A 25,398-nucleotide genomic window follows, 5' to 3' on the forward strand; every position below is an offset into this window, starting at 1 on the left:
ACAGCACAATCTTCCAAAATTATTAAAAATGATTCAAATATAGGCACATATGCAAATAATTTTTTCCCTTCTTTTTCGTTTCCTTCTACATCAAACAGAATAATAACCCATCCAAAAAATACTTCTTAGTATGAGCCCAGGAACCATATAATAATGTCCCCTCGAGTCATTTTCGTATCCATTCAATATTACATGACCATATAATATTCCAATATATAAAGAATTGTGAGCTAGGTGTAAAATCATGTAGTTTTGGCTAATAAATCACGGTCACAAACACTTGAACAAAACCATTTTTCTTTATTTCACGTTATGTAGGCATTTTGTACATATGGCTTCCGAACGGGATCACATTCATCTTCAAGCGTAGATGTGTAAATAAATAAAGGAACAACGTTAACCGCGATAGACATTGAGATGTTTTTTTCTTCTTCCATTGCCTGTATAATTTCCTGATAATTAATTTCCCCATCCCCCGTAGGTGTAGTAGTAGATAAATAATTTAAAGTTCGTGGATAAATGTTACTTCATATGTATTCACTTGCCACATATCGAATTATTTCCAATTCCTCAAAAACGTTGTTTAAATATTTTGTCGCGTTGCTTTTATGGACTCTATCTATGCCATGGGCTGACTTTAGACAGTAAAAGACTGCCTGCGAGACTGTGCGAGCTTCTCCTCCTGTCTATACGGTAATGTCTCTATTGTGCGACATAAAGTCGCGTGGTTATGACGCAATTTTTAGCCTATTTTTACAAGAATGGCTTCTACGGGGCCATAACGTAAGATACAAAGTAATGGAGCCTTTTATACATTGTCGTGTTTCTTTAGAAATAAATAATGGACAAATGGAGTCTTTGGACAACTCAGATGTAAAGTTATTCGCTGTCAAAGTGACGCCAAAATGAATGGGAGTCAATGGGATGCTAACAGCAGGTGATAGCCAGCTACAATGGCGGCCCCCGGAGGCAGCTTCAACTTCCGGCTGATGGATTACCCCCTTGGTTGAAACTCGCGGTTATAGTAAGAGGCGTGTCATTTAAGATTGACCAATCACTACACACTGCTCCAGCCAACCAATCAGAGCACAGTGTGCTTTTTACAGGGTTCGTACAGATACTATAAAAAGAAATTCCAGGACTTTTCAAGCACTACTTTTCTGGTTTTCAAGGACTACAATCAGAGATCGCACTTATCAAACAATATCTTTAGTATTTTTAAGGATTTTGAAAACACAACTTTCAACGTAATGTATATTAAATACAAAGTTTATAATGGCAATTTTTGTTCTATAAATAATATTTTATATTATAATGTTAGGTGCACTTTGTATCGAGAAAAGGTCTGATGGGGGTTTATCAGACGGGCTTGCATTGTTAAATTTGCGTTTTTTCGAAAAAATGAAATTTCATATATATTGTATTTAAATAAGTCAAGCACTTTTCAAGTACCACTTCATATATATGGCTGTTTCCAAGGGTTTTCCAGGACTTCAATTTCAAAAAGTCAAATTCAAGTACTTTAAGCACCTTGTACGAACCCTGTTTTTAGAAGGAGGGGCTTCATAGAGACAGAAACTAAACAGAGCGTTACTGACAGACTGGGAAGAGAGGAGCTGCAACAACGGAGAATATGTGAAAAACCTGCTCTAGTAGAGCCCGAAAACAAAATCAAGACTTTGTTTTAAAGAGGCCATATTATGCCGTTTTTACACTCTTTTTTGGCCCAAATCTAAGGGAGCACTGGATGCATACTTTGCACTTAAAATCTGTAATAAAAAATAAGGTTTCATATCAGTTAGGATGCTTCCTTAGATGAGCTGCTGGTGTAGACGCTCTCTTAGACTTGAACTGCATGGCTTGTGGCACGACCAACAGATCAAACGTATCTAGGGTACTCAGTACTCACACTTGCTTTGTCATGCCTGTCATACTGGTCCAGGTAGCGATGGCGTTCTCAAACTGACAGGTGTAGATTAGGATGAGCACTAGCATAGTGTAAACCACCACAGACATCCAGAAGTACTTCAGGATCCTGCGCCACCATTCATAGTGTACCTGAGGAGAACAGAACCGCTCTGTCAAAGACCTTTCAAGGGAAAATTTCAACAGAAATGAAAACTCGCTCATCCTTTATAATAAAATAGGCTTTATCTTATGCAACACAATTATGCCAAAATGGCAGTTTTGTCGAGTATCTTCGCAAGAACAGTCTTAAAACAGTTAAATGAAGTCTTAAAGGTGCCGTGTGATATTTAGCGGCATCTAGTGGTGAGGTTACGAATTGCAACCAACAAAAGTTACGGTGGCCGACAGGAAAATATGTCATCGTCTGAGACAGCAGAGAGTAGCAGTTCAGCAATGAGGTTTCTTTACAAGGATAAATTAAGAAATTATGTTTACTTAATTATTCGGTAAAACTGCTCATTCTAAGGTAATATAAATATAACGGTTCATTAAGTAAGGTCTTTATACACCACTGAAAACTTCTTCTTCAAGGTAGTGAGGAAACGCGCTCTGTAGCGCTGTGTGTTCGCTGTCGGCTACGCTAGAAACATGACCACACAATTATGTCGACCTCCATAGAAGGGGGCGCCCGCGGTTATGGAGATATAAATGTCTCATTCTAAGGTAATAAAAACATAACGGTTCATTATGCAAGGTCTTTATACACCACTGAAAACATAGTTATGAATCTTATATTGCATTTCTGTCAATAGATCCTCAGAAATATTACACAATGCACCTTTAAATAAACGTAAAGAGTTGTGAGAAAATGGGATGAGTGTCAGATCCGCATCATGTGTGGCAGCTCTTAAAGTGACAGCAGCCTAATAAACCTGCTGCTGTCTGTCATTAATGTTAATGAAAAGGATGAAAAAGAGACAATCACTCACTGATCTTGACTAACTTTGTAGCTTTAATAAGGATTTATCTATATTTAATTTATAATTTATGCATTGAAGCAGTGCAGTGTTCGATTATTACATTTCTGTACAGTATATCTACCTGTTAAAATTGCCTGAAAATCTTAAAGCACTGTTTGCAAGGTTACATGAGTCAAAAACAACAAAAACAATAACTTTTTGCGCATTTTGACAGGGCAAGTAAAAATATGAACCGGCCTCACTGGGGCAATAGAAAAAATTGAGCTATTGAAAATAGAAAAAAATCTGTTTATTTGTATTGGAATCGGTAATACTGGCCTTGTTTCATAAAAGATGGCATTAAACAAATGTTTAAAATATATTTAAAAAAATTATTTTAGGTGCGAATATTTCTATAAGCCCAAATTTTGTGTTTGGGACCTATGCAACCTTGTAAACAGCGCTTCAAGTTTTCCAGGTACAGGTCCAAGAGTAATTTCGAGGTAGGAGATATACAGAAATTGAATAAATGAATCAAATGTAAAATAACACTGCACTGTGGTTCACAGTCACTTGAATGAATGAGAGCTTGACTACATACTGTAACACTATCCAAAAGGATGCCAGGAAAAAAACAAGGATGCTGCGTTGATCACGTTGTGTCAATGAATAACGTGACGCTTCCATAACGCGTTGTTTCCATAAAATAAGCGCTGTTTCTCTGGCATTTTCAAAGGCTCATAAAAATGTGTCTTGGCTTGATACACAGTCTAATGGTCTAACTCTAACGAAATCCAGATTTTAAACATATTTTACTGAAGCAATATACACTTCCTATTTGAGCCAATGCAGATGAATGAGCAAAGTTATTTCAGGGCAAGACCACTCTGAGTGTAAAGCCTAGCGTGATTGGTTGTAGCGAGAACGTGCTACAATTGGTCAGCTCAATGTGGCCGTTATCTGATTGGCTTAGGTATGGGGTGGGTGGAGTCCACTTATTTGTGTATTTGTCTGCACGTCGACGCTAGAAGTGTTTCAAAATCCACAAATGCGTGAGGGGATTTACAAATGCACAGAAAGCGGTTCACAAATAAATGCCAGGCAGAGTTGTGTTTGTGGCATAAAACACATTTGTAAATATATTTTTTTATTTGCAAATCTCATTTTATTTATTTGTGAGTTTTATAATTTTTCGTGAAACTATTTACATTTATTTGTGGATCTTAATCTATTTATTTGTGAATTTAATATATTTTTGTCAATCTCTTTACATTTATTTTCGGATCTCAATCAATTTATTTGGAATAATGCAGCAATTCTCAGCCCATAAAAGGATGCCAGGAAAAAAACAAGGATGCTGCGTTAATATTTTTAACGCGTTGATCACGTTGTGTTAATTTTTTTGACAGCCCTATTATATATATTGTACTATGATGTGTGCAATCAGTGCATATATTACTAACTATTAGTAAAAATAATTTTAAAGGAAAAGATCACTCAGTAACAACTGAATAAATATATACATGACATGGACATGGTATTTTACACTTTAAGCCCTGTTTTAAGATTGTTTCTGATGAAATAGAACGGTTAAGATTTTATCATGAAATCAGATTTATCCGGTTTTATCGTAGTTTTTGTCCAACTCCATTGACTTAAGTCAGGACAAAAACTACGATAAAACCTGTTGGAAAGCATCTTTTGCAGCGGTTTTTGTGTGAGCATATCAGTGAACACCCCAGACCACGAGTTTCACGTCTTTGTAAACTAAAGTTTAATGCGTTTTATGAATGATTGTTCCAGTGCCTCTATGAAACCATTGTGTAGGTGGGGGGGGGGTGCTAATACAGAAACCGAAAATTCTCGGGACAGCAGCATTTGTCCAAATTTCAATCTTAACCGTTTTATTTCCTCAGAAACTATCTTAAAACGGGGCTTTAAATGTAAAATACCGAACTTGTCCTTTAAGGCTTTCTAGTGTTAGACACCTGGTAAAGAGCCACGCAGAAGAGAAACATCATCATGTAGACGATCTTGTACATGAACAACTCTCCTTCAAAGCTGACGATGAAGAACATTCCTCCGCAGATATAGATCCAGTATTTCACCAGCAGAGCCTTCACTAGTTTCCCCATCACATGCATCAGGTCGTTCTCGTCCGCTTCCTCTTCCTCTTTTTCTTCCTCTGAAACCCACATGGAAAGTTATTTCTTTATGGATATAAAATAACCAAGAGATTTTCTGCTGTGACTGTTACAGGATTTAATCTGCACGTTATACTTGGTTTATTAGAATCTCTAACAAGTGGTTTCCCACCTTTTTTCTGCTCGTCTACTTTGACGTCACAAAGCGCTGTTTCTTCTTCCATCCTCGCCTGTCGCTCCATCAGCGTTTGTCTGAGCAGCAGCCAGAAGCTCAGCTGACACAGGATCTACAAACACATTAGTAAAATACTCAACACAGTTTTGGCAATGGGCAGAAATTTATAAATAAATCACAGTATAGTGACGTTTTACATTCAAACTATGTTATATACAATTATAGTTATGAGGATGTATTATAGTAATATAATGTACAGCTATCACTGCAAATAAATTGTTTGTACTGTACTTGTTTGTAACTACATTGTTTGATACATAATTTTATGGAAGTTTGTTTCCGCCACGGAATAAAACTATTTAAAAGGTAATTGCACAATTCTGACTTTATAACTCGCAATTCTGACTTTATAACTCGGAATTCTGACTTTTCTTTCGAAATTGCGACTTTATATCACGCAATTCTAAGAAAAAAAATCACAATTACCTTTTTTATTTTTTATTCTGTGGCAGAAAAAAGCTCCTATATATTTTACATATTACATTTTTATACAAAAATAAATATAATAAAATATACACTACTATGTTTATAAGTTTGAGGAGAAAAGTTTTTTTTTTTTTAATAATCAAATGAACAAATAAATGCAGCCTCGGTGAACATAGGAGACTTTTTTTCCGAAAACATCTTAATTATTACAAACTTTTGACCTGTAATGCATACATTTATTTATATTTATATTTTATTATAGCATATATAATTTATATTATAGTTACAGCATTATATTTTTATTAAATAATACATATATTTTTCCGACATACTGTATAAAAGCTGCAAAAAATAAAACATGCAATCATTTTTTTTGCAGAGTCTTTATTTATTTTTTTTGTGCCCAAGCCATACAGCAGAAACTGCACTTATTGTTGATGCCTGATTAAAGTGAAAATAATATATTATCTTTTGCAAAATCGGGCAAATTGATTGGCCAAATGTCTAAAATTTACCTTGGAGCTCAGTCCAGTGAAGGGCACCTTCATCTTCAGAAAGAAACCAGGCACTGGATCCAAGCGCTCAAAACTCCAGATATACTGAAGGACTAACAGAAAGTTCCCATAAGCCACCATGAACGGCGAGGTCAGCATGGCGTACTTCCTCCTGTCTCGCACCATGCAGAGAGTACAGGACCACAGCAGAAACACAAACGTCGGCCAGCTCACGTACGTTATACTCCACGCCTGAGAGAAACAACAACATTCATAAGATTCCATGTTCCAAATCAACCATTTCCCACTCAAATTCTAATTTAGAACTTCAAAGGAACAGTTCGAAAAAAGAACTATTCCTTTAACCTTTGACCTTCTCACCATCATAGCAATAAGAGCACAGATGTAGCTCTGGTTCATGATGAACTTGAACACTTTTACGAGAGTGCCTGGTGGTCCACCCTGCTCTTCCTCTTCCTCTTCCTCATCTGTCTTCTCCTCTTCCTCCTCCAGCTGTAAGTCCACGATCTCAATTGTGTTCTCATCCGTCTTCTCTGTGTGAGGCATTAAAATAATGCATCTTTACATTTGATCACTTGAGAAAAATTCTGTGGATTTGCTCAATATACAGTATTAGTTAACTAGAAACTAGTCTCAGCCACAGACAGCAGAATCAGATAACCTTATGCAACGAGCACTTCTAGTTTAGTTCAGTTCACCACTTTATGAATCGCACAAGGGGATTTTACAATACGGCTTAAAACACAGATAACAGACTTAACTCAGACATGTACAAACACATGAACACATTAAAACACATTAACCATATAAATAAAATAAAAAAATATATATGAGTAAATGATAATACGTATTACAACATGCTTCAAAATAAATTCAGTTATTAATAAATACCAAAATAACATCCTTTAAAAATGAGGAAGAAGTAGTCACTGGATTTGCAAGGCTTTTTTTTGAAAGTTACAGTAATTAAAGTTAATTAGAGTTTTGTTTACTGTTAAAAGCCTTAGCATCAAATATACTAAATACTGAAGAGCAGAATTGTATATTGCATTTTTCTTTTATTATTTTAGTATTTAATTTATATTATTTATACATGCACATAATTTTTTTGTTTTTAAATTTATGTCTCGTAATCTCGAATCAAATTATCCTCCCCTCCCTCTTGCAGTGACATCTCTTCTCTGATGACGAGGGCGGGGCTATAACCTGTCACTCAGCCCAGATCCACCAATAGCAAACCACAACCATCCAATCAATTCCTCATGGACAAAATCAAGCCCCAGCAAAATCTTACATCACGATACGAGTCGATTTATGTCACAATATCTATCAAAAATATAATTATTTTCTCTTTAAATAAGATTTTTTGATATCATTGAAATTTCCTAATTCTTGTCAACATTTTCAATATCACAAAAAACTATTAGCTTAAGAAAAAAAAACCTCAAGCTTACTGAAGACAAGTAAACAGTGATAAATAAAGAACAAAGAAACGAATATAGGAAGCACATAGGAAAACAAACAACAATAGAACAGACACAAAGGAAATAGAACTACCTGAAAAACTTCAAGCACTAGAAATAAGAAATACATAAATTGTATAAAGTAATCAAATGTATATATATAAATAAAAAAAACACTGCACAGTCCTCACTATGTAAATAAAACTTTTTTTCTCTTTTGTTGTTTGATTGGCATTAATGACAGATGACAGCAGGTTTATTATTAGGCTGCTCTCACTTTAAAACGTGTCTAATATACTTGTGCGATTGTTTTTCTGTTTACTGTGAAATGTTTACGTTCACTAAAGACATAAATGTCAGGGTTTATGAGGATACTTGTAAAGACGGGCATTTTGATGATTTATGTGTATTTATAGTACCATGGTCTGTCTGAATACTTGACTCTGATTGGCTGGATGGTGTGCAATAAAACCGTTTAATGCACAGATAGTTCCAGTCAGTTTAATCACGGTCTATATTAATGCGCTGTTTTCATTGAAGCACACACACACGTCACTCGGAGATCGCACAGCGCACACACACGTTTGTGTGGAGCACAAGAGCACAGAAACTTGTTATATAACTTGTTAATCGCTACTTACGTTTCATGCTAACTTTAAGGCAAATATAATCTGAATTGAAAGACAATTACTACTATAAACATTTGTTTGTTATATGCAAAAACATATTTACACAAAAGAGTGTTAGTTTATTTTTATTGAGATACTATTATAGTTTTTATTCATAATTTAAATCCTTTTTAATTTTTGATAAAGTTTTAGTAATTTTGTTGTTGTATATTTTTCTCATTTCATTAGTTTTTGTCTTTTTGTCTATATAGTTTTTTTTATACATTTTTTACTTTAGTTTTAGTTATTTTAGTACATCAAGTTAAACCAAATGAAAGTGAGAAATGTTGTATTGGCAACTAGCTGAAATAAAATAAGTTCAAGTTTTTTTAAATATGTTATTTTATTTTAATGTTTATTTTATTTCTAGTAACACTTTACAATAAGGTTCATTAGTTGACATTAGTTAATGTATTTACTAACATGAATTAACGATGAGTAATACATTTACTACAGTATTTATTCATCTTTGTTAATATTAGTTAATAAAAATACAGCTGTTCATTGTTTGTTCATGTTAGTTCACAGTGCATTAACTAATGTTAACAAATACAACCTTTGATTTTAATAATGTATTAGTAAATATTGAAATTAATATTAACTAAGATTAATAAATGCTGAAAAAGAATTGTTCATTCTAACTTCATGTTAACTAAGCTAGTTAACTAATGAACCTTATTGTAAAGAAAGTGTTACCAAAATCTTTTTATAGTTTTAGTTACTGTACTGTAATATAATACTATATTTAGTATACATAAAATTTAATTAAATATGGGGGCATTTAATTTTATATTTAACAATATTATTACAACATTATTTTCCTGTTATCTCTGTAAAGCTGCTTTAAAACAATCTGTACTGTAAAAAGCGCTATATAAATAAAGGTGACCTGACTTGACTATACATCTAGATGGATGCTGTGTTGTTTTATTAGGTGTTTCAGTTGAAAGATATGTATGGATGTGTATTTACGGTATCTCACCTTCAGATTCTTCAGGCTGATCCACTCTGTATTGAGGAGTGGAGTAAATGTCCAGACTGACCGGTCCGTTCTCAATCGGCACGGCCGACACATAGTCAAACGACGTCCCGTTGGAGTTCACCACCACTACCTTCAGAATAACAACAATTATTTACACGAGGGACAGGAGACATGATGTGCACAAAACATTAATACGCAATTAATATACAGCATGCAATAAGAAGTGAAAATTCTCTCTTTACATTCTTTACATATTCAAAAAATCAAGGATGCACAATATATCTGTTTCCATATCCTGTTGTAATGCACAAATACAGTGCTTTAATACACTGTTATGTCAAAATCTTTGTTTGTCCAAATGAGTGAATCTCACCAAATCTGACAAGAAAATTGCCATAAAAAAGAAAAAATATAAGCCAATATTTTCAACAAAGAAAATTAAGATTTTAGTTGTGTATTGTGACTATTTTATTGTACCATTTTCTTTCAGTGTTATGTGAAACTCCTATCTATCTATCTATCTATCTATCTATCTATCTATCTATCTATCTATCTATCTATCTATCTATCTATCTGTCGTTCCATCTATCTATCTGTCGTTCTATCTGTCGTTCTATCTATCTATCTATCTATCTATCTATCTATCTATCTATCTATCTATCTATCTGTCTATCTATCTATCTATCTATCTATCTATCTATCTATCTATCTATCTATCTATCTATCTATCTATCTATCTATCTATCTATCTATCTGTCTGTCTATCTATCTATCTATCTATCTCTCTGTCTGTCTATCTATCTATCTATCTATCTATCTATCTATCTATCTATCTATCTATCTATCTATCTATCTATCGTTCCATCTATCTATCTGTCGTTCTATCTGTCGTTCTATCTATCTATCTATCTATCTATCTATCTGTCTATCTATCTATCTATCTATCTATCTATCTATCTATCTATCTATCTATCTATCTATCTATCTATCATCTATCTAACAATTCATGGGCAATATATTAATAATGATATAATAATTATTAATAATGTATTTACTATCAATTATAATTTGATTATATACTAGTTAGTAATACTAACTAATAATAATAATGAATAACAAATAATAAAAATAAAGAAATAAAAATGTATCTAATGAGATTCATGGGAATAATGGGAAATATATTAATAATAATTAGGTGTTCAAGCACGAAGTGCTGAAAACCTATTGTAATTGCTATTTGAAAAAACAAAACAACCTAAAACGCATCGTGCAGCCCAAACCGTAAGGCCTAGAGACTTGAAACCTGGCCAGGTGGTAGGGCCTCAGTTTGGGGAGAATCTATCAGAGTATGACCCCGATTGGCCCATAGGTGGCGCTACAGCAACCAAAAGTACTACATTGCTCATAACTCCTAGACCATTTGACTTGGAATCAAGCTTTTTCAAGCTTCTTCAACCAAGACGGACAAGATGTATATCTCGGATTCTCGATTTGAGCAACAAAACATTTGTTATGGCCGATTTTGTCCAAATCCTACTTTTGCGAACTTCCCTGGTTTTTTGCCTGATCGGAACCAGACCAGTCTAGGACAATTCTCTGGACTCTCTAGATCAATAATTATCAAAAAAAAGTTGAACTTTGCCCTTTGGTTCACTGTAACAGGGTCGTTTAGAAAAGGGGGCGTGTCAAAATACACTCAAAAGCCTATAAATCATAAATAAAAACTCAGAACTTCACAAAAACTGATGAGCACATGTGTCATGACATGGTGAAGAAGCATGCAGAGTTTCATGGAGATCGGACCATAGGTGGCGCTATAACTGTCAAAATGCTTATATATCATTAAAAGAGATTTTCACAATAACATATCCCGTGTGTGTGTGTGTGTGTGTAAGCATGCATAATATAGTTAACAACTGGTTTGTTTTAGTGCAGAATACTGGTGAAATCAAGTGTGTTCAAAATGAAAGTGAGTCAGTAAGTGGTCTTCTATTGCCCTCTCTACTTATTAATAGTCTTTTCACATGTGCTTTTGCATTCATATATATAGACAATAATAAATCACTTGTATAACAATTACTATTATAACACAATCATATTTTGTCAGAGTTTATCACTTCAATTGTTCTGATGCTTCACATAATGTCTATCAATGTGGTAAATCATGGTAAATAACGCCAGAAACATGGTAAATCATAGTAAATAAGGTAAATCATGCTAGAATCCTGGTAAATCATTCTAGAATGTGCTATATCATGGTAAATCATCCTATAACATGGTAAATCAAGGTAAACTAAGATAAATCATGGTAAACTATGGTAAACCATGTTAGAATCATATTAAATCATACTAGAATGTGTTCAATTCTGGTAAACCATGTTAGAACAGGGTAAATCATGGTCAATCATACTAGAACTTGGTATATCATGGTAAACTATGGTAAATCATACTGGAACATGGTAAATCATGCTAGATTCATAGTAAATCATACTGGAACATGGTAAATCAAGAAAAATCAAACTGAAATGTGGTATATCATGGTAAATCATGCTAAAACATGGTCTATTCCATCTATGATGTCAGTGTTTAAATGCTTGCTACATAAAACTTAATGTCTTTTGATGCTTTTGTGCTTAACGGCCTTAAAGGCCTTAACTGCTTGAACACCGCTAAATGCTGCTTGCAGCTTTAATTATTATTGTATATGTTTATTAATAAATCACCCAGAGAGATGGAGTTTGTCAGTAAATCCCACTGAATCACGCCACATCGAGAGCAGCGTACACACACAAACACACGCTGCTAAAAGCCTAAATCAATCACACTATATTTGTCTACAGTTAAAACTTGCAGACACAGAGTTACATAAGCCTTGGCAAAACCAGCGTGAGTGCAAACCTCTGAGGTGCTGTACCCGTCCAGAGTGGAGATGAGCTGAAGACAGGGAAAGAGAAACACAGCAGACGGGGCAAGGTCAATGTATTGATGAGCACAGGAGGTCGATAACATTATGCTGTTCTCTAACATCAGCAGCACTATCACAGATACAGACGCGAGCTAGAAAACCTGTAACCGGACAGAGGATGTGCGCTGGAGTTTAGCACAACACAGACACGCTTCATGATGTTCTTAGGCAAAAGTGCCAAGCATAAGTGAACACAGGTATGCTAAAGTTCACTAATAAGAGGAATAAAAAATCATCTTTTGGAAATTGATCTTAATGCCTTAATTTAAAAAATGAGGAAAAATTCATCCTTTAAGGACACCAATTTTCTTTGTGAATGAATAATGTATCGTAAATAAATAAATGTTCTTCCTTAAAATACAGGATGCATAAATCAGGACACCCCTATGTTAAATTCCCATAGAGACAGGCAGATTTTTATTTTTAAATGCCAGTTGTTTCATGAATCCAGGATAATATGCATCCTGATAAAGTTCTCTTGGCCTTTGGAATTAAAATATTCCACATCATCACATTCCCTTCATCATACCTAGAGATTGGCATGGTGTTATTTCAGTTAGGCTAATAGCTGGTATGATTTGCATTGAGAGATGATCTTATGGAAAGTTCCCCATGCCAATCTCTAGGTATGATGAAGGGAATGTGATGATGTGGGATATTTTAATCCAAAAGGCCAAGGGAACTTTATCAGGATGCATATTATCCTGGATCCATGAAATAACTGGCCTTAAAAAAAAAAAATCTGCTGTCTCTATGGGAATTTAACATAGGGGTGTCCTGATTTATGCATCCTGTATTTTACGATACATTATTCATTCACAAAGAAAATTGGTGTCCTTAAAGGTTGGATTTTTCCTAATTTTTTAAATTAAGATTTCCAAAAGATAATTTTTTTGTTCCTTTTTTTAGTCAACTTTAGCATGGGTGTGTTCACTTATGCTAGGCACTGCATGTAAAAACATGTTTTTATTCATGCACTGGTCAAATTTGGCTTTTGTTTAGTAGTGGAAATATAATATTCAAAATACACTTTATTTATCTATTGCACTTTATCTATTTGTGTCTGTGGATTTCTTTAAAAGCGTTTTCTCAAATCTCCACTTCAACAGCTTTACACACAACAAACTTTAGTTATATTCCGATCTATTTTTTTATTATTATTATTTTTATTATTATTATTATTTTATTTATATATAGTTTTCCTGATTTTAATACAAGATTTGGTCACACTTTGGATTAGGGTCCAATTCTCACTATTAAATTAATAGTGAGAATTGGATAAATATGATAATATATGCATTATAAGTACTAGTAAACATATAATTAGCATGCATATTCCTAGGATATTGGCAGTTTATTAGTACTTATAAATGTATATACAGTATATCCAGTTCTCACTATGAACTAGTTGCTTATTAGCATGCATATTACTAGGATATTGGCTGTTTATTGGTACTTATAAAGCACATATTAATGCTTTATTCTGCATGACCATATTCTACATCCCTTAATCCTCCCCAATACCTAAACTCAACAACTACCTAACTAAAAACTATTAATAAACAATAAATAGGAGTTCATTGAGGCAAAAGTCAATTAATAGTGAGAATTGGACCCTAATCTTAAGTTTGACCCAAACTTTTTATTCCCAAAAACATGGTGAAAATGTATTTTATTTTTGGCTGTTGACAGCATTTTATGATTTATGGAGTGATAAAAATCCAAAATCCCCTCTGTAAAAACATTTGACTTGTATGCTGTCAAAATGAAGCAAGAATTTTGAATCCGTTTTTTTCACAATGTTCAGATTTCTCTTCTGGAAATGTATGCAGATTAGGGGCATCTTTAATTTGACAATGCCTAATTTACATATTTAAACCTAACATTTCCAGAAACGTGTAATACAAAAAAAATATTCTGTGATTTTTAATGCAATCAATCAACTGGGGAAGTATGATAATATCTACTGGTTATATTTTCCTTGCCTTAAAGGGACAGTTCACCCAAAAATTGTATGTAATTGTATGTCAAAATGAAACGTTTTTAATTAGACAGTTATCGGGCACCATTGACATCTATAGTATTTTTTCATTCGCTTTTCGTTTCAAAACATTCTTCAAAATATCTACTTTTGTGTTCAGCAGAACAAAGAAATTCATACAGGTTTCGAACAACTTGAGGGCCAGTAAATGATGACAGAATATTAATTTTTGATGCTATCCCTTTAAGACAACTAGACTAAATGCTGTTAAATATGCAAAGTTTTTACTATTGTTGTCACATGACCTCATTATGTGCATGTTTAATTCAAACTTCTGTTGTTCACTGTGTAAGAGTTCAAAGTTAGCATCTTTGTTTCCTCACATTTCTTTCCTCCGTTTTCTGATGCGCTTTCCACCAGAGCAGCCTCTTCCGGCCCAACATGTGAATAACTCTGTTTCCATTTCCCTCCTTTATCTCCTCTTCCTCACTCTCCTGCTGGAGAAAGATCAATAAACACAGAAACATATTCACTGAGTAGCATGAATGAAACTAAAACACATGTCGTGGAGCAGCTTGCGAATTAAACAACATGTTTAATGGATTCCTGAGACAAAAACAACAACAATGCACAACTCATTTCATCGGATGAAGTCGTAACGGCGCTTATGATTCATCATCGATCACATCGATAGATTTATGCTGTGAAATCACGCTGTAATCAAACCTAGAGGCTCATGAATCAATAAGCTCATACATGGACCCGTGTATTGAGCGCTCTATAATCCCGTGAACCGCAGCGTGTCACAGATCATCAAAGATCTTCATAAATCAAACGGCAGAAAATATAATACACACAGCTGGCTAATACTTATTTAAAAACATTCTGAGAGGTATTTCTTGATTTTTTGCTTGATCTAACTGAAATATTTATGCCAATAAATCATTTTATAGGTTTTCTCAAAAATAATTTTCAATCTATTTTCTTAATGTATTAAAGTGCATTTAAAAGCATGAAATCAAGACATAAATGATTAAAACACGGCATGATCTGAACCCTCTGCAAAAATGGGAGTGTGTAAAAAATTTAAAGTTGTTTTCAAATAAGATTGTTTTTCTCCATTGGATTTTTTTAGGCATAATATTATTTGCTAATATTTATTTTTGAAACATTCTGGTTTATTTATTAAGAAATATTATGGGTATTTCTTGATTTTTAGCTTTATCTAAAGGAGTAATGGTCAGTAAATGCATTTTTATTTTTTTAATCTTTTGTAAAATCCCTAAACTATTAAAATCAATTTCTTTATGTATTAAAGTAGATTAAAAAAGCATCAAGACGAAAATGACGTCAATAATCTGAACACAACATGTGAACAGTAAAGTTGCTCTGCAATAAAGACAATTCGTGCAAAATATTAAAACTTGTTTTCAAAGTAATTTATTAATATTTATTATTATTCAAAGTAATTTAAGCATAAATCTGATAACTTAGTGAGGTTTATGTTTAAAACAAACAAGAAAAAGCTTTCTGATCATATTTATTTAGAAATATTACAAATATTTCTTGATTTTTTTGCTTTATGTAATTGACATGTTTAATTGGGAATATTATTTTAATTTGTCAGTTAATCATTTTATTGATTTGATTTGTCCCTGTTTCCTCAATGTAACTTTACATATTGTATTAAAATGCAATAAAAAATTCATTAAATCAAGACAAACTGTCTTGTTGCTCTGCAATAATGGCGTTTCTTGTAAAATATTAAAACTTGCTTCCAAAACTTTTGTTTGTTTTAAGTATAAATCTATTTGAGTGAAGTCTATTTATGGTCAAAAACTTTTCATTTTAAATAAATAAGTTTTACTTTAAATAAATAAGTAATTAACATTATTTATGCTCAAAAACAAGAAAAAGCTTTTTGCCAATGGAATAAATTGAAAGATATTTTTAACTAAGAGATTTTTTGGCAGTAAATACATTGAAATTATTACTATATTACCAAAATAATACTTTAAAATATTTCACTACATCTTAAAATATCAGTACCTGTATTTTTTTTTTTTTTCACTTTAAAAAGACAAATAGATTATTTTGCTTTTGAAGTGGCATTAGGCTCACCATGATCATCGGATCCTGCAGCCACAGACGGATCAAGGTGGCCAGTGTGTAGTACAGGACCAAGAGCATGATGGGATTGACAAAATGGTGCCATTTCAGACCATTGTTGACCGCGAACTTCCAGGTAGAGGAGCAGTCGGTGCGAACGATGGAGGAGATACCAAACACACTGCGGAGAAACATTCAACGGTTAATGTTTTCATTACGGGGTGTTTTGTCTTCTTACTCTTGCTGTGTCTGGGAGAGAAATGATCACATGACCACGGCCCACTGTAAGGGAAAAACAGGAAGTGTTGTCGATAGAAAAGGCTGTCAACACTGTCATTCAACAGTCACGCAGATCTTTCATCAACTACAATTAGTCCACAGTCTTTTCCAACCAGATACAACACACACACACACACACGCACACACACACGGCTGCTTCCACAGAACATGAGAAAGAATAATGGTATCTATTTCTATTCATGAATCCCAGGGAAGAAGGTAAAACAGGCGGATAACTAAGAGTGTTTGAGTTTAATGAGTTTATCGGACCACAATGCACTTCTAACTTCAGTTTGAGTCGTCTTAATTGACCTTGCGATCACGACCGCAATGCAAACCTTTAAAAGCTGCTTTAAACATTGAATTGATTTGAAATCACTCAGAGAAACACATCAGTAACACACTTTCTTCACACTGCGACCATTGGAGAAAATAATATGTAGTGCACACATTTAAACAAGGCTGCTGGTCTATACATAGAGCTAATGGTTGCACGCAGTCGATGAACTGATACTGAGCGTCAAGGACATGAGAGATGGAGCAGAATCAGTGTGTCAGCACCTGCAGATCATAAACGCTTCATAACCAGGCGCTTCACACTGGTCAGATCGAGAATATCCGGTGAAGGACAGCGAGCGCTAAAATAAACAGTACAGGTCTGTTTGTTGCAGCATTTTAAGGCAGAAAAACTGCTAGCATCTATCCATCACGCTGAACGCAATGCAGTGCCACACGTTCAGGGAAAAATCACACCATTATTAGGCTTGTATTCAACTTTTCCACTGAGAAAGCACATTTTTTGAATTTTTACATACATTTTTTGCATTGTGAGATTTTTTCATAATATATTTTTATATTTAATGATATATTATTCAATTGTAGAATATTCATTCTACTGCCTTTATTTTTATTACAGTACAAACAGTGAGGGTTTTTTTACAATAATGAGAATATGTGGGGGATTAAGATTATTTTGCATTATGCATTATTTTATACAGATTTAGATATACAGATTTTGCATTATACTATTTATTACTTAAAAAGTAATGATATATTATTCAAATTATGAAGTTTTTTTTTTAAAACAGACTGGATGATTTTTATTACAGTACAAAAAATTATTGGATTTAAGATGGATTTAAAGTAATTATTCATTCATTCATACATACATACAGTTTAATTTAAATTTATTTAATTTCAGTTGGTTTTACATACAGTACTAGACTTTTAAATATAAAATATAAAATAAACTGATTGCAGAATTATTATTAATTGTTTTATACTATTTTTTAAAAGTTTGGGGTCAGTAAGAAAAATAAATGAATACTTTTATTCAGCAATGATGTATCAAATTGACAGTAAAGACATTTATAATGTTACAATATTATGATTTTTACCTGTTCAGTGAACAAAATATATCCAAAATGGCAGGAATAAGCAAGCGATTTTCATTTTTAATTACATTTTTAAAATACTTAAAAATCACTAAATGCCAAAAAAGTGTCCAGTCTAATTAAAAATATACAATATTACCCAATATTTGTATGTGCCATGGATTGTCATGCTTATTAGACTAGGCCAGGGCATTGTAAGTTTAGCAACGTCTAAGCTTGCAATAATTAACACAAAAATATGGAATTACCTTAATGCATAATTTAACATTATAAAAATGTTTTTTAATCACATTATAAAAATGCTGGATCTATTTCAGGAGGGTTATTACATAAATGACTGTAAAAGAACGAACGAGTGATTCCTTTGGCATACACACACACACACACACACACACACACACACACACACACACACACACACACACACACACACACACACAACATTAGTCTGATATGCGTTTATGAAGCTACATTTATTTGACTCTACAGTTCGTCTCCAGGTCTTTTGTGGACTGGCCTTTGTCAGAACATACGAGAACAGCTGGGATACGGGATCTTTTATCTGTGCATCGCCTGAACCCTGCGTGTCTATCAAAGCCCAGGCATTATGGGTATTTTAACACTCATTCATTATTTACAATATGCTGCAGGTACATATTAATATGCATATGATGACATTAAACATATGACATATCATATAGTATTACTGGCTCTGTCGTACAAACTTGCTTTCATAGGCAAACTCATTTATAAATAATTAAAGAGGACATTTTGTGCCTTTTTAACATGTTCATCTTTCTTTAGTGTGTAATGTAGTTTTTAAAAGAATTCGCATTAAAACGCTCTGCAAAGTCCCTCCAGCGGGAGTTCTTCTCTATATCAGTGTCAGTGTTTCTGAACTCCCTGAAACGCCTCCATTGTAGTCTTGAGTTTTCTTCCGGGAACGAACACGTCACAATATTCCTCATTTAAATAATTTATACGCACAATAAAGGGACGGGGCCTGGTTGAGTTAGTTAGTAGTGTGTTGAATCTCACAGTTATATTAAGGGGCGGGACAATTCCCAAACACCACTTGAAGCGCTTGACCAATCACAACACACTGGTCCAGTCGACCAATCAGAGCACATTCTGCTTTTCAGAAGGAGGGGCTTCATAGAGACAGGAAGTAAACAGAGCGTTGCTGACAGACTGGGAAGAGAGGAGCTGCAACAATGGAGAATATGGGGAAAATTCTTAAATATTCAAGCACGAAAAACTAAATCTAGACGTGGCATAATATGGCCTCTGTGGAGTTTTTTCAAGTTTTTTTTTGCATAAAATAGATGTAAGTTGTTTGACAAATGTTATTAAAAATGAGGGTCTCTGACCCTCTACCACCAGCGGCCTTTTCTCCAAAGCCAAATCTGGATGAACAAACAATTTACAAGAGCAAAAATCGAACAAAACCGATATTTTTTTAAATGTTTATCATTGTATGATACTGTAACTGTCTGACATACTAGATATAATATTAGTGCTGTAAGTGTATGCAGAGCCAGTCTCTGACCTGACGTAGCTGTCGTTGGGCCTGATGGCCTCCTGGAGGAACTGGAACTGGTTGGAGTAAAGAACGATGAGATGACCAGCACTGAAGATGGCCATGAGAACACACAGACAGCTGAAGAGGAGCTTGTCGAAGGTCTTGCAGAGCGACCACCACGTGCACAGACCCAAGAACACGAAGAAGTAGACGGCTGACGTCAGAGAGGGGAGCATGATACCTGTGGAGACCAGAACAGAGACTGACTGTTTGGCTTATGGGAGATTCAAGAATTTAAAATAAAAAATCCTGAAGAAAATGTATCACGGTTTCCACAAGCAGCACAACTAGGGTGACCACCATCAAACAAACCAAATGTGGGACGATTATAAGTTTGTGTGGGACATGTTACCAACACTAAAACATAACCTGAAACTGTTATATAATGTTTATCTAACTTAATAAAAACATTTGTATTCTGCCTTTCAGCTGATACAATTTTTTTGTTCTTTAGTCCCTTCCAGAAAACACAATTACATCACAATGTAACATAACATGTCTTTATTTTACATGACATTTAAATTAAACATCACTGAGGCCAAAGGCAGCATCATCATGCAGATCACTAAAACTGAAACAGTTCTGACCAAGTCCAACTAAAATATAATTGTTTTGTACTCGTACGTATTCAAAGTGTTGCAATATGGAAATGTGGGTAGTTTGTTGTTGTTGTGCGTGTGTTTCAGGTGTTCATTGGTTCAATTTACCACCTGTCAATCTTCATGAAGGACGATGACGTTTCGGTTCACCTCATCCAATCACATCTCACCACTTCAGTCAAATACCTGTGATCACTTCCATGTCATCAGCTGTTTGATCACTTTGACATACTTGTTTGACTCGCTGTCACTGATATTCTGTGTATCTCTCATTTGTTCAATCTATTCTTAAATGGTGGTCAAGTGTTCTGTTATTTTACTGTTCGTCCTGGTCAGTTAAAGGGATAGTTCACCCAAAAATGAAAATTCTGTCAGTAATTACTCTCCCTCATGTTGTTCAACCCCGTAAGACCTTCGTTCATCTTCCGAACACGAATTAAGATATTTTTGATTAAATCTGAGAGCTGGATCACTCCTCCATAGGCTTCTTGAGGGATTGAAACTTGCCAGCCCCGAAAAGTTATTAAAGACATTGTTAAAATAGTCCAAGTGTCTACAGTGGCTCAATCTTAAGTTTATCAAGCGACGAGAATACTTTTTGTGCGCAAAAACAAACAAAAATAACGACTTTATTTCAACTATACATTTCCTTCTCTGTTGGCCTCTAGTCAGTTAACTTAGTGTAATAACGTAGAGCTACGTCACACGTAGGCTCACTATTGGCCGACGCTGGTCGTGTGTGTGATGCGTGTGACGTACAACACAGAAGCGCTGCGCTGTTACACTAGTGAACTGACTCGAGGCCCACAGAGAAGGAAATGAATAGTTGAAATAAAGTCGTTATTTTTGTTTTTTTGCGCACAAAAAGTATTCTCGTCACTTGATAAACTTAAGATTGAGCCACTGTAGTCACTTGGACTATTTTAACGATGTCTTTAATAACTTTTCGGGGCTGGCAAGTTTCAATCCCTTAGAAGCCTATGGAGGAGTGATCCAGCTCTCAGATTTAATCAAAAATATCTTAACTCGTGTTCTGAAGATGAACGAAGGTCTTACGGGGTTGGAACAACATGAGGGAGAGTAAATACTGACAGAATTTAAATTTTTGGGTGAACTATCCCTTTTACACGGGGAGCGTGTAAGGCTGGGAAGGAGGGAGCAGGTTAGTAGGTCGCGCGACATACACTTTGCACCATTTAGGATATTTTGAATGTTAGAAACACTAGTTTAGGAGAGTGCCTATTTTGTAAGTTTTGTTATATTATAGTTAGCGTAGTTTTGGTTAGAGCGTCTTGACGCCGAAGACTTTTTCTTTTCTACATTTTATGTTTGGTAGTTAGTTTAGTTGAAGTAATCAGCTAGTTTGTTCTGTTTTATTGATTTGTTGATTTGGCATATCTCGTGCTCGCCTTCCCACCTTGGGTTTTTGTTTGTTTGTTTGTTTATTTTGTTTATTGTTCTCATTCATTGTTTGAAAATATTATTTTCTTCTCTCATTTATCATGGCACTGTGGATTAATAAATCCTTTCGAGCTGAGTTTTGAGATCGGTTTCTTTTCTTGCTCTGTCCTGCACATTGAGGTACACACACGCAATTTTTAAGTGTTATTCCCTTATTCCCTAGACAACAATATAAAAAGGGACGTAACAATAATGAACAAATAAAATATAAACCATGAATTTAGATCATTGACAGTCTTATATATTAAGAATATATTAAACCAAAAACGTTCATATTTTTTAGAAAGGATGTGAATTAAAACAACCACAGCAGGAAACAAGTTGATAAATTCTGTTAAATTTAAAATTTAATTTACCGAATTATCCATTTGTTTTCTGACAGAAACACATGGAACGAATCACCGCTCCACATTTTGATTGACAGCGGTCACAACCCACTAGTGACCGTGTTTACTTCTGTGCTTTAAACCATTGGATAGGATTTTAAAAATGGCTGTTGTATTTGTACTTCTGACGAAGCGCTGTTAAATATAGCTGAAAAACTACGCCGCAAAAAGAATAAATAAAATGCTTTCTTAAAAAGACAAATTTTCTTAATATGATAATTAAAAACCAACAGACTGATGAAAATATGCGACGTACGGGACAAGGGGTGAAAATGCTGAGCGGTACAACACAAAGCGGGACGGGTGCTCACCCTAAGCACAACTGTTTTCAACGTTGATAATAATAATCATAAATGATTCTGGAGCAGCAAATCATCATATTAGAATGATTTCTGAATGATCATTGTGACACTGAAGACTGGAGTAATGATGCTGAAATATCAGGTTTGAACTTTTGAAAGGTAGTTCACGTTAAAATATCACCTATCCACACCTGTTAATCCCAGTAGAATGGTGACCACCACTTGTCCAGCGGTTGTGATGAGGTTACCGATGATCTCTTTGAGTTTATTTGCCACTCCTGCGACTCTGCGCAGAATCTTCATCTTTGTGCTCTCCTGCACCTCTTCTTCCTCCTCCTCTTCCTCATCCACACCTTCTCCGTCACGCTCCTCTTCCTCTGCCTCATCCTCTGCATCAAAGTCCTCATCAAACAGCATTTCGTTATCTTCGTCATCATCATCATCATCGTCGTCATCATTTTCCACCTTTTCGTCAATCTCCTCCTGTGTCTGATCAGAGAAAACAAGAATCATGCACATTTACTGTATGAATGAAAAACACATATGACCTACAACATTGTCAAAATCTGCATTATACACGCCAAGCAAGCAGTGTGGACTTAATTGTGAAAATTACAAATAATTTCTTAGTGAATATTGTTTGCACCACCAGCTGCCTTTTTTCCAAAGCCAAATCTGGATGAACAAACAATTGAAAGTGCAAAAATAGAACAAAAAACATAATTTTTAAATGTTTATCATTGCATGATATATACCGTCTGAAATACTAGATATAATATTAGTACCAAACGGTATGCAGTAAGTGGCATAGTAGTCCATTTCGAGAATATTTCTCTGTTTAAGTGCTGTTCAATCTGGTTTAGATTAACTCTGATCTCACACACAGATTCACAAATAAACAATAAGGCCCATCTAGCTTTAATGGCTCCATATGTATGGCCTTCAGCACAGGAAACGACTTCCTGCTCTCGGTAGTACATACTGATAAACACCGGTAAACGTTTAGCTACAGCATGAAGCAATTCTTTAAACTTCTAATCTTAAGTTTCTTACTTTATTTATGTCTCCTAGTATTACAGCTCATCATCCTTAAAACAAAATGCAATATGGATGGATGGATAGGTGTATGTATGGATAGGTGGATGGATGGTGGATGGATGCATAGGTGGATGGATGGATGGATGGGGGATGGATGGATGGATGAACGGATGGATAGGTGGATGGATGGATGGATGGATGGGGGATGGATGGATGAACGGATGGATAGGTGGATGGATGGATGGATGGATGATGGATGGATGGATAGGTGGATGAATGATGGATGGATAGCTGGAAGGATGATGGATGGATGGATAAGTGGATGAATGGATAGGTGGATGGATGATGGATGGATGGGTGGATGGAGGGATGAATGGATGGATAGATGGATGATTTGATAGGTGTATGAATGGATAGGTGGATGGATGATGGATGAATGGATGGATGATTGGATAGGTGGATGAATGGATAGGTGTATGGATGATGGATGGATAAGTGGATGAATGGATGGATGGATAGGTGGATGGATGATGGATGAATGGATGGATGATTGGATAGGTGGATGAATGGATAGGTGTATGGATGATGGATGGATAAGTGGATGAATGGATGGATGGATAGGTGGATGGATGATGGATGGATGGATGGATGGATGGATGGATAAGTGGATGAATGGATAGGTGGATGGATGATGGACGGATGGATGGAGGGATAAATGGATGGAGGGATGGATGAATGGATGATTGGATAGGTTAATGAATGGATAGGTGGACGGATGGATGGATGGATGGATGGAGAGATGGATGCTGGATGGATGGGTGGATGGGGATGAATGGATGGATGGATAGGTGGATGAAGGGAGGGATGGAGAGAGGGGAAGGCAGAAGGATGTTGAATGCCTCAGAGCCACTGTAAAAGGTTTTGGGAACCACTGATCTAGAATATTCTTATGATCTGCTTTACAAGTCTATTCTAATAACGTGCCTTTCCTCGTCCAATCACATAAACCTGTTCTCATAAAACAGTGAGTTTTGTAAGATTTTCTCTGGGAAAACAAAAATGTGGATAGCTTTTACTGGGGTGGGATTTAAAAAAAATGTGATTATGGGATTTCACATAGTAAAGTTCTTTAACAAGACTTCTGCTGCTGGTTGGCACGGCATGCAAACTTTAATTCATCCAATCATAATCATGTAAGGGATCATGTACAGTCACCGTTGCAGAATAAACACATTCTTTTTTTTAGATAATGAATGCAGATAATGAATGTGATTGATTGTTTTTTAGTTGAAATTATTTTATTATGCGAGAAGAATGAAAGCATGGACCCTACACCTACTCCTAACACACCCGTTAAACAATATTCCCACTATTATATAATATTTAAACACATTATTTCTACTTTTCAAATATTTTCTTAATTTATATTTAAAATAAACACGTCTCCTAATAAACATGCAAATGGAAAAGGGAAAAGAATGAGTTCAGAATGCGGATCTCACTGTCACGTGATTTGTATCAAAACCAAACATTACACTCCAGCGGGGTTTCATCTGCGAAACACAAATTAATATTTCTGATGAAATCTGGGAGATTTCTGTTGCTCCATTGACAGCTACGCAACTACCACTTTAACGCTTCAAATAGTTCATAAAGAGATCGTAAAACTAATCCGTATGAATTGAGCGGTCAACATTTTCTGAAGTGGTAGTTGTGTAGGCTGTCAATGGAGGAACAGAAAGCGGTCAAATTTAATAAAAAATATCTTCATTTGTGTCCCAAAGACGAACAGAAGTCTTTCAGGTTTGGAATGACATGAAGGTGAGAAATTATTGACAGAATTTTCATTTTTGGGTGAACTATCCCTTTAAGTAACATTAATAATACAGTATTATTAAGTTAAAGTAGCTCTGTAGATATTTAATTATTCTAATTAATATTCTAATTATTATTAGTATTATTATTAATCTAATATAAATATATAATATATAAAAATAACAAC

The 25,398-nt window shown here is 34.7% G+C and overlaps 1 protein-coding gene across 1 annotated transcript in view; it reads right to left on the reverse strand.

Moving 5' to 3' along the window:
• Window positions 1-25,398, reverse strand: part of piezo2b (piezo-type mechanosensitive ion channel component 2b) — a 120,779-nt gene that overhangs the window by 64,601 nt on the left and 30,780 nt on the right. The window contains exons 6-16 of the mRNA XM_077222092.1: window positions 22,550-22,847; window positions 19,578-19,791; window positions 16,368-16,536; window positions 14,630-14,743; window positions 12,199-12,234; window positions 9,301-9,430; window positions 6,548-6,720; window positions 6,188-6,418; window positions 5,184-5,298; window positions 4,856-5,052; window positions 1,910-2,058 (exon numbers count right to left, since the gene is read on the reverse strand). Coding sequence (XP_077078207.1) covers window positions 1,910-2,058; window positions 4,856-5,052; window positions 5,184-5,298; window positions 6,188-6,418; window positions 6,548-6,720; window positions 9,301-9,430; window positions 12,199-12,234; window positions 14,630-14,743; window positions 16,368-16,536; window positions 19,578-19,791; window positions 22,550-22,847 — 1,826 coding nt within the window. The remainder of the gene's footprint in view (window positions 1-1,909; window positions 2,059-4,855; window positions 5,053-5,183; window positions 5,299-6,187; window positions 6,419-6,547; window positions 6,721-9,300; window positions 9,431-12,198; window positions 12,235-14,629; window positions 14,744-16,367; window positions 16,537-19,577; window positions 19,792-22,549; window positions 22,848-25,398) is intronic.

Source organism: Siphateles boraxobius, unplaced genomic scaffold (assembly GCF_051911475.1).
Source record: "Siphateles boraxobius isolate OS27281-9 unplaced genomic scaffold, OSU_SipBor_1 86, whole genome shotgun sequence".
NCBI classification, from domain to species: domain Eukaryota; kingdom Metazoa; phylum Chordata; class Actinopteri; order Cypriniformes; family Leuciscidae; genus Siphateles; species Siphateles boraxobius.